Consider the following 19,835-nt stretch of genomic DNA (forward strand, 5'->3'; position numbering starts at 1 on the left):
CCCCAAGCAATTCCCGAGATGAGGACAAATCTCGAACTTTCGTTATGGAAAATTGAACAACTACCGCCAGAATTATGCACCGGATCGCTGAATTGCAATCATAAATATGCAAAAGCTCCGCTACTGGGTCCCTTTCGATAGACTTTGTACACTTTTGAGATTGACGTTTTATTTCCTTATATTTATCAAAGAGTGTGCAGCAGATCTTTCACTTACAAAAGCTCCCTCATATGCAGAGGCGTCGATGGAGGGGGAGGGGGATGGTTCCCCCGTAGAAGTATTGGGGACAAACAGATCATTTTGCTCCTCCTCGTAACTCCCGAGATGTGGAAATGTTCTTACTTTTTTGATAGAAAACTGTCTAAATATTTCACCCAAAGATGGCTGAATTTCAATTCTGAAAATACAAAATCTCCCTCGCGTAAGAGGGGGATAGGCCTAACCCCTCCCATACCCTCCTCGTTCAGTCATTTCTACTTAATACACTTTAGATTGACAGATTTCAAATTGTTTCATCTAAAGTGTGCACCAGGTCTGTTACTTCAGTTTAAAGAAATGCAAATGTTCCTTGGATGGGAGGAGATATACTTTCAATTAACGGAGGGTCCCCCCTCCCTAAAAAAAAAATAGTATACACTTCTGTGATTGAAATTTCCCCAGATTACATCATAAATGTGTTTACGAGATATTTGTTGCTGCCAGTAATTGCCAGCAGTTGCGCCCGGTACGCCCCCATCCCTTAATTTCCGAAGCGAAAAAAGTACAGCTACAAACGGCAGTTTTTGAATTGTAAAATGTCAAAATTTTCAAGCTCGCTCGCATTTAATCGTCATGCCATTCTCCTGATGTCGCTGCCGGGTAATTGCCAGCAGTTGCGCCCGGTGCGCCCCCCCCCCTTATTATTCAAAGCGAAAAAAATATAGCTACAAACGGCAGTTTTTAGACTGTAAAATGCCAAAATTTTCAAGCTCGCTCGCTCCGCTCGTTCGCATTTAATTGTTATGTCATTCTCCTGATGTTGCTGCCAGTAATTGCCAGCAGTTGCGCCCGGTGCGCCCCTACCCCCTTAATTTCCTAAGCAAAAAAATATAGCTACAAACGGCCGTTTGTGGACTGTACAATGTCAAAATTTTCAACCTCGCTTGCTTCGCTCGCTCGCATCTAATCGTCATGCCATTCTCCTGATGTTGCTGCCGGGTAATTGCCAGCAGTTTGCGCCCGGTGCCCCGCCCCCATAATTTTCAAAGCGAAAAAAATATAGCTACAAACGGCAGTTTTTGGACTGTAAAATGTCAAAATTTTCAAGCTCGCTCGCTTCGCTCGCTCGCATTTAATCAATATGTCATTCTCCTGATGTTGCTGCCAGTGATTGCCAGCAGTTGCGCCCGGTGCGCCCCACACCCCCTTAATTTCCAAAGCAAAAAAAAAAACTGGCTACAAACAGCCGTTTTGGGACTGTACAATGTCAAAATTTTCAAGCTCGCTCGCATTTAATCGTCATGTCATTCTCCTGATGCTGCTGCCGGGTAATTGCCAGCAGTTGCGCCCGGTGCGCCCCCCCCCCTTTATTTTACAAAGCGGAAAAAATATACCTACAAACGGCACTTTTTGGACTGTAAAATGTCAAAATTTTCAAGCTCGCTCGCTCCGCTCGCTCGCATTTAATCGTTATGTCATTCTCCTGATGTTGCTGCCAGTAATTGCCAGCAGTTGCGCCCGGTGCGCCCCCACCCCCTTAATTTCCAAAGCAAAAAAATTTGGCTACAAACAGCCGTTTTTGGACTGTACAATGTCAAAATTTTCAAGCTCGCTCGCTTCACTCGCTCGCATTTAATCGTCATGCCATTCTCCTGATGTTGCTGCCGGGTAATTGCCAGCAGTTGCTCCCGGTGCGCTCCCCCCACCCCCCTTAATTTCCAAAGCAAAAAAATTTAGCTACAAACAGCCGTTTTGGGACTGTACAATGTCAAATTTTTTTTTTTTCAGCTCGCTTGCATTTAATCGTCATGTCATTCTCCTGATGTTGCTGCCGGGTAATTGCCAGCAGTTGCGCCCGGTGCGCCCCCCTTAATTTCCCAAGCGAAAAAAATATAGCTACAAACGGCCGTTTTTGGACTGCACAATGTCAAAATTCATGATCGCGTTCATGATCTTCAGTGTGAGAATTAATACAAGAAGTTTCTCTAAATGATACCATTTTATAGGTAAAATTGTTCAATAGTAATCTACATAAAATGTACTGCTAACTTAAACATATTGGACTGTTTCAAGTCGATAAAACAAGCAAAAAAAAAAAATGCATCAAATTGCACCATTTACAACATCAATATGCAAAAAGTTCTCACTGTGGCAGGGGGAACCCCCCCTCCCACTTGACCCCCCCCCCCCCCTCGCTCGCATCACTCCCTCGCATCTAACCGCTCCCCCTAAGATCAAATCCTGGCTACGCCGGTGATAGGCTCCACTATTTAGTAGGCCTTCACAGTGATGTCGCACAGGCGGAGCAAGAGCTGAAATACCACGATGTAGTCATTCAATTATCTATGAATATTTCTTTTTCTTACTTGTTTTTTGATAGGAAAAAAACCCCAAATTTCACCAAAAGTGTGCACCAGATCGCTAAATTTCAGGTCTGAAAATGCCAAATTTTCCTCGTGTGGGAGGGGGATACCCCCCTACCACACCCTCCCCCCGCTAGGCCGCTCCGCTCCCTCGCACAGATATTCAAACTCAACGTCCCTCCCCTACCCCCCGTCATTAAAACGGAGCGATGCCCCTGGGATGATTGCTTTACTGACTTAAATCAAGAAAATTGAAGAATACAATAAATAGCTACAGGAAAATATCTTCTACGTTATTACATACAAAGAAATGGATATCCTTATTAGCATTTTATTGAATTTATTTGGGCATTATTCAGGGCTGCGCTACGTTTTTGAAAGGGGGGGGGGGGGTGTCAAAATCGCCTGTCAGTCAACAAGAAAGAACATCAAAACACAAGAGAAACAACAACAAAAAAGTCTTCATACTTTTAAGGTCTATTTTCCGCCGAAAGTAGGCTGACAAGCAAAAAACAAACAAACAAAAAACAAGAAGAAAAAGTCTTCATATTTTTGCTACCACTTCCCTCCCACTTTGCATGGAAAAGAGTGGGACATTTGATCCCTGTAAAATATGTGTATGTGGGAGGTGGGGGGGGGGGCAAGCTTCTCCACCCCCCCCCCCCCCCCCCCCCAGGGGCTGCGCCGGTCCGGTTATGGGCTTGTAATCGTGGTGATGGTGACTATCACCAATCATCCCCCCCCCCCACTCCACAGTACGGATTTACGCCGTTGGTTTCTACAGAACCCAAAATTCCGGGTCTATCGGATTGTATCCGATAGAGGGGCCTGTAGAAACGCACCAGTAACGGTTTCTTTCCGATGCAGATTCCGATACCGATTCCGATTATATTAACCGTCTAATGATGTAGTTCTTTCCGGGGCAGTTTCCAGTGTCAGCGCTGTAGAAACACGCCAGGTTCAATAATCCGATACTGAAGACAATCACCAGTGACATGTAATACGGCCATGACTTTTCATGTTATGCTGTTGCTGTAATTCTAACGTTTAGGTGTCCCCAACACGTCCGACACCCTAACCTATCAATAGTCACAATTTGCCTGAGATTTGACTCACTTGTAAAGAAAATACTCTGAATAAAAAAAAAAAAAACACGAACAGGGGTGTTATTTTTACACAGTTGCGCTGTCTAATTTTAATACCAAGGCAATACATCCGTTACATGAATTATGAGATGCACATGAATGATGCTTTTACTTAATTCGGAAAATTACAAATAGATTTCTAACAGTTAACGTTAGGTGTCCCCAACACGTTAGAGCTGACGTTAGTCTATTCGCCTTATTAGGCCTAACGGTTAGGTCTAGCACAGCTTAATCACTGACACTGTCATCAGGTCTAACTCGTTAGACCTAAAAAAATGTTAGGCCCTAGTTCTCTAACACTAACGTTAGAATTTCTAACGTTAGCTTACGTTATATGTAACGTTAAGGGAACCTTCCAAATCGTTAACCTTTCTCATTTTATTCTTTAAGATTTTAATTTTAACAAACCTTCGGAAAAACGAACCCTACCGTTAGGCCTAACTAACACTTAACAGTTAGACTCTAGAATCTGTCTGCCTAATTTTTAGACACCTCTTTAGTATTACTCTAGTAACGTTAGACAAGAATAGGTCTAACAGTTAGAATATCTAACACAGTGGACCGTTAACGTAACGTTTACCCTCTAATGTAAACTTAATTCTCAAGGTGTTAGACCGTCTACTGTTACTGACGTTAGAACTTTAACTGTTAGAAGTGTTTACTGTTAGATCTAACGACACGTTAGCCCTACCTGACGTTGACCACGTTGTTAACGTTAACGTCGTTAATTAATGGTAGAAATCACTAGTCTAACATTAGATAGTATCCAGCAGGCCTACAACATAGGCCTTAGATCTAGTTAGGCCTAATAGGCCCTAGGCCTAATCATTTTTAGCTTAACTTCATTTACTTGTTAATTGTTAGACTAACGCGTTAGGCCTAACGTTAACGTGAGATAGAACTTACAGAAGCTGTGTCTCTGTGAACTGATGTTGTCTTGTCACATGTGATAATCCAGTAATAAAAATCCAACCTTTCCTAGTTTAAGATCCGTGAAATATTGACGAACGAAAGAACTGGTAGAAAACTAGTTTCTAACGTTGGAGCTAACGTTAGGGTAGGAGCCCTATTAACGTTAGATGAAAACAAAATCGTCCAACAGCCGGTTGTAACTTGTAGTAAGAGTTGTACCGGCGGTACCACACTAGGCCCAGGCCCTAACGTTACCGGTACTCAATTTCACTAGAACGGTCTAGTTCAATCGGTGATCGCATCACAAAGAGATTTTCCCCACAGTGACTGGTGGGGAGGAGAAAAATCTCTTTGTCGCATCATCAGTAGATGCTCTACCCAGGCCCACAATGCACCAGCCAACTTTCCAGACATCCGGTCACAACTGCATTCAGGTGGAGAATCGGATTCTTTCCGATTATGCGTTTTCTGTAGAAACAACCCGGGTCTGCGTTAGCGCAGTGCTTGCAAATTCTAGGTCTATCGGATTCTCTGTAGAAACCAAAGAGGTTCTATATGAGGAGCTTGTTCGCAAAAACCGATAAGTCCATATTTGCCAAATGGAGATATTTGCGATTAAAGGTCAAGAAAAATAAAGAGAATAATAAGAAATATTTTGCTTCTTTTGACCATAACTTCAGAAATGTACCTATATAATTATGTGGTGACCGATATATCATTTGAAAGGTATTATTCTGTACTTTATGACAGAGACCGTACTTCAAAATCTTCAAAAATGGACTTATCAGTTTTTGCAAACAAACTCTTCATATGTAATAGAGTAAGCGCTCACCATTCAGTGCGTACAAATGAAAACGGGGCCAATTGAACAGTGGCGCGCGCGCACGAAAGAGGTCGACTACCAGAAGCCCGAACCCGGAAGTTGCTATAGTAATACACGTAAAGTACAGTTTCGAAGATAAGGTTGGGTTGGAAAAATCATTCTAATTTTAAGGAAAATCAATATTTGTCCATATGCCTCCGGATTTTATAAGTGAGATACATTCTCAACACAATATACGTGTTTTGATGAAAAAGGACTTGCTCTAAAGTGTCAAATATGTGCCTTAACATGAAGCCAAAATTGCCAAACAGGCATTCATGCATATTTGATTTGATTTGATTTGATTTTATTGGTTCCTGCATTATATCATTGCTCATACAGATACATAAACATATATCATATACATTAATGGTACCATACATATAAATGGATATACATGAACATTAGTTGCTAACAAAATGAGTTTTTTCATTACCTTTAGAATATACAGCAATACATTTCTTCATTGCCTGTACATAAATGTCCAACAGAACAGTGATGCAATGAATAACGCAGAAGGGCTACAGCTTAAGCATTGCTTGATTTGCATGCAGCCCTCGTACATAATACATAACATATAGGAAAATAGGGAAGGGATGACTTGCATAGAGATAGGGATAGGAGAAAGGAGAGAGGAGAGGTCTGTCTGCTTTCACTATTACACAAAGTTAGAACACCTGGATCTCTGAATAGCAAAGCATGGCAAAGTATTTTCTCACCGAAGTACAGGTGAACAGTTACAGGTCATGCATGGTCGGTTACATAACATTACGCAATAAATTCAGAACAACGATAATTCCACGAGGGAATTTCATATACAATACAATTGCAATGACATTATAAGATCACTGATATCCAGAGAGCAGCATTGTCTTTACAGCTTTCTTGAAAGAATACATAGACTTTAAAGTTCGAATTTCTGAAGGAAGAGAGTTCCAAATATCAGGTCCAGTGTGTCTGATAGATTTCAGAGCCATCACCGTTTTAGGATTTTGTAGATGAAATTTATCAGATTGCCTTGTGGGATAAGAATGTATATCCTTGTTTAAATGAAATAATGAGAAAAAAGAAGATGGCAACTGACCGTTATACAAACGAAACATAAAAAGTGAATTTTGCAAAAAATTAATATCATTTACCTTTAGTGTTTTTAATTCTACGAACAAAGGATCTGAATGGTCCCGATAACCTGAATTGGTGCATATACGTATAGCTTTCTTTTGCAGAAGCAATATACTGTCAATGTGACTTTTCGCAGTTGCCCAAACAATGTTACAATATGAGATGTTCGATAATATCAAGGAATTATAAAGCATAAATAAAATATTCTTTGGGACATAATACTTAAGCTTACAGATTATACCAACGTTACGAGACACTTTGTCTGAGATATATTGCACATGAGCATTCCATTTCAAATTTTCATTGATATATATTCCAAGGAATTTGACACTTTCTTTTTGTTCCAATAATATACCATCCACCATAATGTTCAAATGGTGCATTTCATTTTTATGCTTCTTATTGTGAAAATGAATAAAATTTGTCTTTTTTAAGTTGAGTGACAATCTATTGCTCTTAAACCATGTAGATAATTTCGGCAATTCAGTATTAAGAGTTCTTAAAAGCGACTGAAAATCAGAATTGGAACAAAATACATTGGTGTCATCGGCGAAGAGAATATATTGCAGTAACTTAGAAGAATTTGTGATATCATTTATATACACTAGAAATAGTAGTGGTCCCAATATGGATCCTTGTGGGACGCCACAATGTATAGGTAAAACTTCAGAATTTACCGATTCATAGTATACATATTGCTGTCTATTCGATAAGTAATCATCAAACCATTCCAGTGGAATGCCACGAACTCCATAACAATGTAATTTGCGTAAAAGGATAGTGTGGTCAAGAGTGTCGAATGCCTTGCTTAGGTCCATGAACACACCAATAACATGTTTTTGTTCAGCTAAGGCAGTCGACACTCTGTCATACAACTGGGCTAGTGCCATATCAGTAGAATGAAATTTCCTGAAACCATATTGGTCTTGGTTCAGTACATCATTTTGTAACAAAAAATCACACAGTCTGTTATAAACGAGTCTTTCTATGACTTTAGAAAGACTAGGAAGAATAGAGATAGGTCGGTAATTCGAAACAAAAGAAGAGTCATCTTTTTTGTATATTGGAATAACTTTTGCAATTTTACATGCGTTCGGAAATACACCAGTTGACAACGACAAATTACAAATATGTACTAAAGGTGTCAATATACTCCCTACAATTTGTTTTAAAAGAGACGTGCTCATTTCATCATGACCACATGTATGACTTGATTTTAAGGAATGCACAATATCAAGGATCTCACTAAAATCTGTTGGTTTGAAAAATAATGAATTATCGTTTGACGTGCCCAAGTACTGCGAGAAATCTGTCTGTGTATGATCAATCTTAGAAGCTTGACTAGGACCTACATTAACAAAGTACTCATTAAAACAACATGCTACATCTTTAGGATTACAAAACGTTTGTCCATTATTCGTAATTTGAGATGTTGACACCTTCTTTTGCTTACCAATGACGTCATTAATAACCTTCCAGGTGGCTGACATATTTCCAGTAGCATTTACAAAAGCTTCCGTATAATACATTCTGCGGGAGAGCCTAATAATCTATGTAAGTTTATTTCTATATAATTTATATCGATTAACATTATCTTTATGAGGATACCGTAAACTACTTTTATATAAAACATTTCTTTTCTTAATGGAACGAAAAATTCCCTTTGTTATCCACGGATTTTTGATTTTTTTTATTGTTTTTCTTTTCAATTGTGGGGATATGTTTGTCAAAATAAGAAAGGAATATATTCCAGAAGGTGTCATAAGCACTGTTTGGGTCTGCAGAAAGCAATACATCATCCCACGTTTCCGTAATTAAATCATCGTTCAGTAATGATATATTTTCTAGTGTAATTTCCGCTTTTTCTTACGTTGTTTTTGCTTAACATAAGAATTCTGTGTGTCGCCACAAATGAAAAATATAGGTAAATGGTCAGAAATATCACTATACAAAAGACCAGATTTCGAATAATCTGTGTCAATATTCGTAAAAATATTATCGATCAACGTTGATGAGTTGACTGTAATTCTCGAGGGCTTATCAATTGTAATATTACAAAAATTTGCTTGCAAAATATTGCAAAATTTATTTCTAAGAATATGCTCTTCTCTCGAGAGATCAATGTTAAAATCACCCATAATATATACATCTTTGTTTTCTTGATTAATCAGCTCTAATAAGACATCAAAATTATCCAAAAATGAATTACTATCTGTATGAGGGGGCCTGTATATTACACAAAGTATTATGTTTTTTCTATTATACATATTAATTTCAACACATGTGCAATCAAATTCATTTCCATTGTACATCAAATCAGGCCGTTCTTTACACGATAACGTGTGTGATAGGAACAGGGCGACTCCGCCTCCTCGTCCGCATTTTCTATCAGAACGGACAACAGAATATCCATCAATGTTATATAAAGGGGGAGATTTGTCGTTAAGCCATGTTTCTGTGATACCAATAGCGGAAAATTTCATATTTATCATAGACAATAATAATTGCATATTTTCATAATTTCTTAACAGGCTGCGGGCATTGACATGTAGTAAACTGAAAGAATGCTCATTATTGATAAATTCTGAATTGAACTCGTCAGGTAAATAATACCGACATTGGACATTTTTATGTGAATATGAATTAATTTCATCCATATTTAAAACAAGAACAACACATGGACCATGACATGGTCGTGAACATTTGCATAAGAATTGATGAAAGCAGACAAGAAGAGAGGGAAAGAATATAGCAAGTCATATAGAGAATAGATTATTTACAAATTACTCTCGTGAGTAGTAGCCGCATCGGACAATTGAGATCTCACAACATAGATCGTTGCTACATCAACTCTCCCTGCAGACAATATACATCAGAAGTCAGATTGTATCTTTGGAAATATTCTATATACACAATATTCATCATACACAATGTGATATTTGATATAAATTTAACTATAAACTCATAATATTTACATAATCGCGGTATAGACTTAGAGACTGACAGAGAAAGGAAGGCAGAGAGGTGGATAATCGGGGAAAGATAGAAGTAGACATAAAGAACATGATTATGACATAATGAATGAGTTATTGAGAAGGAATACAGAAGTCATACCGAAGTGATCTAACAGGAGGAGAGGAAGTTGTGCGGGACTCCTCTTTGGTTCCTCCATTTCCCAGCAAAGAAGCGAAGCTTCACGCCGTTCTTGTACAGCTCCTGAACGGCTGCGAACCACTTCCTCTTCTCAGTCAGATCGTCAGCAGTGAGGTCATCTGTCATGAAGTACGCTTCCTTTGCGAGCTTCAGGCGCTGATTCTTCATGATGTCGACTTTCTCACGGTACGACAGGGTTTTGAAGAGGATGTGCCTGGGCCGATCCTTGGTTGCTTTTCCATCGCGGTGCGCTCGTTCTACCTTGATGTTAATCCCAAACTTCTCCTTCGCGATTTTCTCGCGATTAGACTGCAGAAAGGTACAGTGTATACTCCATGGTATGAGAGTACTGATTTCACATAATATATGTCACTTAGAAACATCAGACACACTCCGACACACACCCACACACCCACAGCAAACAAACACTCACACACCAACACACATACACACACACATGTACACACCAAACCACATTTTTTTTTCAAATTCCTACACACACACACACACACAAAACACACTGTGTGTTGTGCGTGTGTGTATGTGTGTTGGAATTTGAAAAAAAAAGTGGTTTGGTGTGTACGTGTGTGTGCGTATGTGTGTGTTTGTTGTGAGTGTGTGTGTTTGTTGTGGGTGTGTGTGTGTGTGGGAGTGTGTGCTGTATGCGTGTGGGAGTGTGTGTTGTATGTGTGTCTGATGTTTCTAAGTGACGTATATTATGTGAAATCAGTACTCCCATACCAAAGAGCATACACTGTACCTTTCTGCAATCTTTTATGTAGTATGAATGCATGAATACCTGTTTGGCAATTTGGCTTCATGTTTAAGGCCATATTTGACACATTAGAGCAAGTCCTTTTTTCATCAAAACACGTATAGTGTTGAGAATATATCTCTCTTATAAAATCCGGAGGCATACGGACAAATATTGATTTTCCTTAAAATTAGAATGATTTTTCCAACCCAACCCCATCTTCGAAACTGTACTTCACGTGTATTACCATAGGCACTTCCGGGTTCAGTCTTCTGGTAGTCGACCTCTTTGAAAATGGCGGCGGGTCGTTCAATTGGCCCCGCTTCTGTATGCGAGCGCGCGCTCTATTACATATATAGAACCTCTTTGGTAGAAACAGGCTGTTTGGCGCACCACAACAACAGTGCGCGAACAACACCACAGACGCGCAAACAAAAAACAAAATTGGCAAAGAGAAGTGCGCGCAGGCAGTGATAGAGAAGGGCCCTGTGTGACCCAGTTTGCAGGCTTTGCTGTTATTTCTTCTTCTTCTTCTTCTTCTTCTTCTTCTTCTTCTTCTTCTTCTTCTTCTGGTTAAGTCTGCCTCCTTCAATAGCCTGAAGATTCTTGCAGACTGGTGCTATTTACATTATAATACAATTTATTTACAGATATTTACAAGCACATAGAAAATTTGACGAAAACAACTAGCCACTGTGATTGACCGTTAGACGGTTTCGAAATGATCCCACAGATGGCGCAGAAACAATGTCTGACGACAGGGAATTCCAGTTCCTTACAGTTCTTGGGAAGAACGAATGGCGATGCGATTCAGTTCTCGAATATGGTACCTGATAGGAGTGTGGTTGCGAGGCTCTCGTTAACTGAGTAGCCTGTTTGATAATATAGTCCTGTGCTGAAAGAGGAGTAAGATTATTGTGTATTTTGTACATCATAATTAGCCTGTCATTTTCTCTGCGCTGTTCCAGAGTGGTCCAATCAAGCTCTTGTAGCATTTTGGTGACACTTGAGGTGTTATGGTAGCGATTTAAAGTGAATCGCGCAGCTCTTCTCTGGACCATTTCCACTTGGTGGATTAGGTTCTTGGTGAATGGGTCCCAAACTGTAGAAGCATACTCAACAATTGGTCGAACCAACGTTTTGTAAGCTGTGGCTTTAACATCAGAAGATTTTATGCGAAGATTGCGTTTTAGAAAAGCAAGCACGTTATTGGCTTTATTGACAGCATTATTGATGTGTTGGGTCCACTTCAAATCAGAAGTAATGGTTACACCTAAGTACTTCACGGATTCAACAGATTCAAGAGGGGCGTTATTTAGATGATACACGTGTTGCACCTTACTTCTTTTCCTGGATATTGTCAAAACCTTGCACTTATCTGTGTTCAAATCCATCATCCATTTTTTCGCCCAGTCACCAATTTTGTTTAGGTCCTCTTGAAGATTTTGCGTATGATGTTGATTGTCGATGGTCATGTAAGAAATTGCATCATCGGCAAAAAGGCGAACCTTTGACGCGAGACCATCAGGTAAGTCATTGATGTAAAGCAGAAAGAGGCAAGGCCCAAGAACCGATCCCTGAGGCACTCCAGATCCTACCGCTACTGAAGAAGATTTAATACCATCCAAAACAACCCTCTGACTTCTTCCATTGAGAAAACTTTGAATCCATTTCAGATTTTTCCCCCTGATACCATAGTAGTCCAGTTTACGTAAAAGCCGCTCATGTCCAACCTTGTCAAATGCTTTTGAAAAATCAATGACTATAACATCCGTTTGACGACCTGCATCCAAGTTCCTTTGTAAATCGCTTGTGAAACCAAGTAATTGTTGTTCACATGACATGTTCTTACGGAAGCCATATTGTAGGGGAAAAATGATGTTATTTTCGTCCCCGTGCTTCATAATTTTGCTGGCTAAAACGTGTTCCATTAGTTTACAGCAAATACATGTCAGCGAAATTGGGCGGTAGTTTACAGAAGTAGATCGATTACCTTTCTTGTAGACTGGTACAACATTTGCTTCACGCCAATCATTTGGTATTTCACTTAATTCATATGACAACCGGAATATATTGCAAAGAATTGGAGCCAAAATTTTTGCCAGCTGCTTCAAGACTCGTGGAGTTATACCATCCGGTCCAGGGGCCTTGTATGTCTTCAAACCACAAAGCAACTTCTCTACACCCTTTGATGTAAACAAAATATCCTCCATTTCTTCAAAGTCTGAGGTTTCCGGTAGTAAGTCATTCGGTATGGGAGTTTCCTTGGTGAAAACACTTTTAAACTGTTGGTTCAATGCTTCAGCTTTTGCAATTGGATCAGTGATCGTAATACCATCACTTTTCAGTTCCCTTATTCCTGTATTATCAGTCCTGTTGTGTTTGATGAAGCCCCAAAATCTCTTCATACTCTCAAACTCTGTGGTATCTTCATCGATAGAAAAAAGAGATTCCACATAATTCCAATAAGCCCTCCTTAGCTCCTGTTGTATTTCGATCGGCAATTAGCATTATAATTCTGTACGTGTGAACGGTTGCAAAAAACTCGAGATTCCGAGCGCGATCGCTATCCCGCTAATTTGGAGCGTGTGAACGGTTGCAAAAAATCTCGAGATTCCGAGCGCGATCGTCATCCTGCTATTTTGTATGAATGAACCCGGCTATAATTGTTTCTGCTAGGGCGAGGCGCGCCGCGCAGCTGAGGGTTTATCTTTATGACGTAACAAAGGCTTCTATATTGAAAAAAAGAAGAAATTTTCCCCAGTGGTGGAGAGGAGAAAAATCTCTTTGGGAAGAGCAAGATCATCCGTGGAAAGTAGATGCTTGGCGGAGGTTTGCGCTCTGAGAGTGTTTTTCTAGTTTTTATAAATGATACTTGTTTGAGATGTTGCGGCTTCATTTCATGGCAACTGAGTATAATTTTGGCCGCCTGTAGCACAACCCCGTTTTTCACGCTGGCCACACTGGTCAACCCTCTCCTCTTCCCTTGCAAAAAGCTAGATCCACCCCTGTAAATGAATTATGATTTACACATACGTGTACAAGCACAGACAATAATGCACACACATACTGCTTTTATCACGTCATTATTATGCGTGAAAGAACTTTGCAAGAGTGGCGATCGAGTTATTATCATTATCATGCAATGTATTATCATTAATTTTCACCTGTTAAAAGCATAAGTTAGAATGGTGACTAGCAGTCCCCAGATCGACATACAACATCCCACGTAACTGATGATTTCTAGGATGAAGTCGACTTGGTCTGAGATCGCAGAACCTCCGTATATGTCCTGTACGAGAGAAAGAGAGAGTACAGTAAAAATGAAATTGAAGAATTCATCCTAAAGACACATTTTCATTTATACATGGACACGTAAAATACAAGTGATTTCTGTTTAAGCCGTAGTCAGTAAACGTTGTTTATTCACTCATGATATCAAAATGAATGTCTTCATAATCTGCATCATCTTGGTATGACAACATATATCTTGGACTTAATTTAATTATTTCAATTCATCTGTTCTAATTCAACTCTTCAACTGTACACATAATTCTTGGTATCATTCTAATTCACTCTAAATACGATATAGATGTGTCTTGAAAAGGTGGTAACATGATATAAAGTGATTAAAATGTTTTATGCTTACCGTGCTACTGTATTAATTATTCATATCATCGCAGTTGTGTCGATAATTATGAAAAGAAGTGTGTATTGGTACATCCTTTGCCTTAAATCATTTCTCATACACGTTCATTTTACGTCGTCAGAGCTGAATGGAATGATTAGTCTGGACGTGTAGGTCTCACAAGCACGTACTAAGTCTCTTTTCCTCTGCGGGTTCGTGATCATTATCATTATTGCCACCACTGAAATATTCAGAAAAAAAACAAAACAAAACAAAACGAAACATTTGACTCACCATGAGAATACCGAAATTTGTGAGATGGTCACATTCACACTCCGGTCGTTCATCGGTGCTTGAATTACTTAGCGAGCAGCCACTGGTGGACCAGTTACCCGTGCCGTTGTTAGCGTCAAAGTCCCAAAACACGCATATCGGATTCGTGGCATTCTGCGTGATTTCAAATTAAATTGCATTTGAAGATGATCTACGGCTTAATTTAGCTCACCAAGGAAAACTGATTCACTTGGTGGTAATGTCATTACTAACCACCGGACAATGGATGTGACAAGCTGGGATGTGCAACGGAAGATCTGATGCAACATTCCTCCAGTCATTTGCAAGTGACTATTTTCTCTTGATTAGTGACGACGAGCCATTATTCTTCATTTTGAAGCAACTTAGTGTTTTGACACTGTAACTACAATGAAAAATAGCAAAACGCCGAGAATTTGACGGTTTCCCGGCGGAGTTCCATAAACTATTTTTTAGAATTTAACAGAATTTTTCATACAGATATATAATCATCCGTTTCAATGTGGCCAGTTATGCGCTGATCTAAGGAGAGTTACTGAGTATAGAATACCATCATTCTTAAGAAAGATCAAGATCTCTTATGTCAAAGAATTGGAGACCGATTTCTGTTTTGAATAAAATCGAAAATAACATAAGTTGTTAACGAAATCTTGGGATTAGGTTAAGGACGGTTCTTTCTCAATTTATTTAGTAATGACTAAACTGGGCAAAGAGGGAGAGGTTTATAGCGGAAGATATTCGATTTAATAGAGTTAGACATGACAAATTACGCAAACCGTTAAAAGATTTCTTTTTGTTTGCTTTTAGCAGATGCTGAAAGAGCTTTTATCGATCCCAAAAGAGTAGAGAACGAACGATATTATCACAAAAAGGATTACATCCCGAATACAACTTTTTAAGATGTATCTCCGTTTAGGGGGAAATCTAAAGGTTTAAAAACAGATGCTTTAAAGCAGCCACCTTCAAAGAGTAAATGACATTTCATTCTCTTAGAACATATTTCTGATTGGAGAAGTAAAATTCGTATTCCTTCGTTTTAACGTTCTCTGCCGATTCAATTAACATAATTATTCTTAATATAAAATATAACATAATCTTCTCGGTATAAACGAGTACCCCATCTTGCCTTGCACAAGTAATAATGTACTGGTCCATGTCCATTTTACTCAAACGCTTTCAAAGAAATTTCGCATTCATTATGGGAATGTTCAGTAAGAGATACATTTTTTGCTTGAATTTAAACATCATATTCTTGTTACTCGCATCCAATTAACTCCAAACAATGTTATTTTGTCTCATTTGCAGATAATTTCTGCCTACTTATTTCCGGTGCTTTATAGATTCAAACTATGAGAACTTTCGTTGCAAACTTAATAGAAAAGAGTAAGTTGTATTGGATTTCCATTCAGAAAATGTAAAAATGATATTTCGAATTTTGATAATTATTCAAAACCGAATAGAATTGCCTGTTCTTTCCATAAACTGCAAGTTGGTTCAATTACAATGAATGTATATTTCCGCTGAAACTCCTACAAAAATTAATGTGCTTAATATTGAATGTTAAATTTTAACTGCGCATACTTTAGCCACCATTGTATTGTATTACATTATATCTCTGTGCTCATTTTAAGAAATGATAAATTTTCCCTTCAGGACACAACAACAAATATCCAGCTTATTACAAATGTAATGTTTATTCATCTTTGATAGGGCTTTGGTAGACAGACGCAAGTTTTAATTTCTTGGATCGCACTTCTCTTTATAGCTTTTTATCTATTCAGAGTCAATTTACATCAAAACTAAGATGATTGCATGAGAAATGCAATGCACTGCCAAATATTAAGGCAAACCAGACGTGAAAAAGAAGCTATAAAAATCGCAACAGCTTACCTCTATGAGAGGCGTGAATGAAGCTCGGACTGGTTGTACCAAGTTTTCTATCACCTGATCCCCGATAGACGCCGCTATGATGCGAGAATTGATGGTCCTGTTAAAATCGCCATTATTTACATTCTGGAATGAGGACGGAAAGAGCGATGGGTCACGGAAACCGGTAGCAAACACGCGGGTTGTATCCGCACTCGCAACAACCTCAGCCGGAACGAAAATGCTCGCTTCCGGCGGAACAATTTGGTTCTCTGTGGTATCTCCCTGCTCAAGACGAAGATCATCCTTTGTAATGATATCATTGTCACCTGTCACCGTCAGGAGAACTGAAAAACCATCCTGACTTTCTTCCGGCTCAACGTCATCAACCTTGTAAGTAAGTTGTTGAGGAGAGAAAGAAAGAGAAAGATAGGCATTAACGCAAAGGCATGAGGCTCCACCTGAAGTTGTGGATTCATCGTCAGTAACTGGGATATCATTAACTTGGTTATAAAAACGTTTTCTCATTGTTTTTTTTTTATATAGCTATAAATTGTCAGTACTTCTCACTTACATACACTAGACAATCTTTTTTTTTTCAGAAAAATTGAAACATATTTTGTAACATGAACAACATCGCAAACACCATACAGGTCACTCGGTATAATGCTCCACAAAAGGGGAGTACAATTTTTTTTTTTTTTTTTTTTTTGCAAACATAATGATCCGAGGGTTCAACCCTTTAGTTTATATAATTTGAACGTACACACGGCATGCGCAAAACCAGTACCGAAATGAAACTTTGACTTATGAATAGCATCGAGAATACACGAGTATTTAGTGAGTAGCACTATGGCATATAGTGGATAAGACCTAGGGGCCTGTATCACGGTTTTTCAATTGGAGAACCCGAGTTCGAATCTCATCAAGTACCTACGTGCTTGGTAAGATGTCATCACCCACCATGTCCATCTCGTCCCATTGTAATGCATAATTTGGGTACCTGGCAACTCTACAACGTAATAAGAATTGCAAAGCTTTCTGGTAAAGCAGTGAAAACAATGAAGAGGCTACCCTGGATAAAGAAGTCCGTAACATATTTCATGATTTTGACTTTCTCTCTGTCTATGACAACTTGTATTTTCGAGGTCTTCATTATTTGAAATATATTTCACCAATTACTAGTACGTAAATACATGCTATATTGAAAAAAAAAAAAAACTACAAAGACGTAAGGCTCTCGCTATCATAGCACTGAATCACCAATATCTTCACATTGATGACTTACCACTGCGGCGACGTTGGGCTCCGTCACTGTTAGCGGTTCGTCTTCTGGGAGCTCGACATTAACGAACTGTTCCTCCATGGATCGTACTGCTCTGCTAACAGCACCGCTCATCTCCTGTGCCATTTGTAGTTGATCATCCGATGTGTCTGCCATGTTGCTGACAACATCCACGACCGAAACCGTCACCTGTTGAAATGAAAAACTTTCTTGATGCTATGCACGTTGACGATGGGATCAATTCTAATTACATTGTACCCAATTACAACTAGACATGCGATTTTGGTTTTAAAGGTTAGATCAGAGATTATTAATAGGGATGTCGACACGCATGCAATGAGCATGGCCGCACATATCTTCTTACCAAATACGCGATGCAAAATGTCATTTTACCTCTGGTGCCACTTGATACTAAATATACTTAACTTCATCTATGTTATGGTATCGCAACATTTTTTTTTTTTACGCTGTATTTCTTTCGGAGAATTTCTCACAGAATAGCACTGCAGAAGTTATCATTTTTGTTTTATATCCTTAATTTAATTCAAAATGTTTTCTTTTGTCATGCCCTTGTGGTGTATGCTTTGTTTGAAGGAAATTGCCCACAACATGCTTGAGAAACATCCCATCAACCTTACTATACCTAAGAAAACTCTCTGCAGAATACGAAGTCGCCAGAAAAAGAGTTTGCAGTGTTGTTGGGAGACCTGTGAGATTTGTTTGTTTGTTTGTTTGTCTTTTTTTTTGGGGGGGGGGGGAGAGGGTGGTCAGGGAAAGTAGAGAGAAACATCTTCAACCTCTTCCGCTGGAATAGGGGTATTCACATTGACAAATGTCCACTGACGGAGTGTTCTTAACTTTTTTTTTATTTATTTGTCATTTTAAGCCTGAATGATAAGATATATCAAAACGAGACAGACGGGTAATGATATAAAACACTCTCTCCTCTTGAAATGAAAAACAATACAGCAAACGTCAGAGGAAGGGAAAGAGAATATCTGTTTTCTCGCAATAATCTTTGCACCTTTATATAAATACGTGACGTTCTATAGTTCTTCAAAAGTCAAGTTATCAATTCCTCTGTATAGGTTTTATCAGAAGAATAGCTAGCCTCGGTCAATCTCTTTCTTGGTATCATATAATCGTTTGAGGTACTTAAGAAATTAATTGGTCACTTAGGAATCGGAAGAGATTGTCATGCGGGAAAGTGGGATGGGGTTTTGGGCTACCGGACTGGAGGGAGGGGGTTATAATCCGTCTAACTGCCCCTGGTGTATTTAAGGGGCACCAGGCCCCTAAAAGCTATGGGTGGAACCCGGAAAATTCGCTGGTTATGTGGCTTTGATATAATGTTTCATATATAATGTACTTTTATTCCCCCCCCCCCCCCGGTAAGGTGGTCCAAAATATGTTTCACGACATGCGCGCATTTCTGATAAACACATGGCGTGAAATATTAAAGAATGTCCATGAGAGTCAAGATTTTCTTTCAGGAGATGAAGCAAAACAGATTTGTTGTTGTGCAATATGTAAGACATATGATATCATACTTTATACCAGGCACAAAAAGGCTGGAGGAAAAGCAAACAGCAAAACTGCAAACATTACCTCGACGTCGACAGAATCTACACTAGCAATATCCTGGAGAATTTCAGAAACGGTTTCGAGCCCTGTTGCGGTGAGAGTATCCGTGTTTTCCGTTATTTCAGCAGCTTGAGTTGCAACCATCTCAGCATTTTGATTGGTCACTTCTTCCTACAGCAATAAGAAATAAGCAATACAGTTATTGATTTATATAGATTAATAGAATGCCTCAATACTACGTACAACGATGATACTAACAAGGCAAGTTCAGAAATGTGTCTCGCCCATTCGCATGTCATAAAATCTTGTTCGAGGTTTATATAAATCCATTTCTTTGACACTTCCGTTAACTTGAAATATTGATTTTCAAGAGTATTTCAAAAGAGGCCAGAGGTGAGTGTAAAGTCATGACTGGATTTGGCATTGAATTAATTGTTAATTGTTAATTTCTACACGGTAGGCAGAGAGAAAATAAGATATCATCTCTAGAAAGACTTCAATTCAAGTAAGAAGAAGATACTGTTGATTTTTAAGAGTATTGCAACAGAAGCCAGAGGTGCTTTACCTGCTGCAAGATTTCCAGGAGTTCATCGGCAGTGAGGTCTCGCCCGCAGTTATCCTCCTCGACCCAATTACACGGTGAGATCGTAT

At 39.0% G+C, this 19,835-nt stretch overlaps 1 protein-coding gene across 1 annotated transcript in view; it reads right to left on the reverse strand.

Moving 5' to 3' along the window:
• Positions 1 to 19,343, reverse strand: part of LOC140246135 (adhesion G-protein coupled receptor G6-like) — a 31,111-nt gene extending 11,768 nt beyond the window's left edge. The window contains exons 1-5 of the mRNA XM_072325574.1: positions 19,209 to 19,343; positions 17,604 to 17,789; positions 16,340 to 16,705; positions 14,432 to 14,584; positions 13,677 to 13,801 (exon numbers count right to left, since the gene is read on the reverse strand). Coding sequence (XP_072181675.1) covers positions 13,677 to 13,801; positions 14,432 to 14,584; positions 16,340 to 16,705; positions 17,604 to 17,789; positions 19,209 to 19,328 — 950 coding nt within the window. The 5' untranslated portion in view covers positions 19,329 to 19,343. The remainder of the gene's footprint in view (positions 1 to 13,676; positions 13,802 to 14,431; positions 14,585 to 16,339; positions 16,706 to 17,603; positions 17,790 to 19,208) is intronic.
• Between the last annotated feature and the right edge of the window lie 492 nt (positions 19,344 to 19,835).

The sequence above is a fragment of the Diadema setosum genome, chromosome 2 (assembly GCF_964275005.1).
Source record: "Diadema setosum chromosome 2, eeDiaSeto1, whole genome shotgun sequence".
Classification (NCBI taxonomy): domain Eukaryota; kingdom Metazoa; phylum Echinodermata; class Echinoidea; order Diadematoida; family Diadematidae; genus Diadema; species Diadema setosum.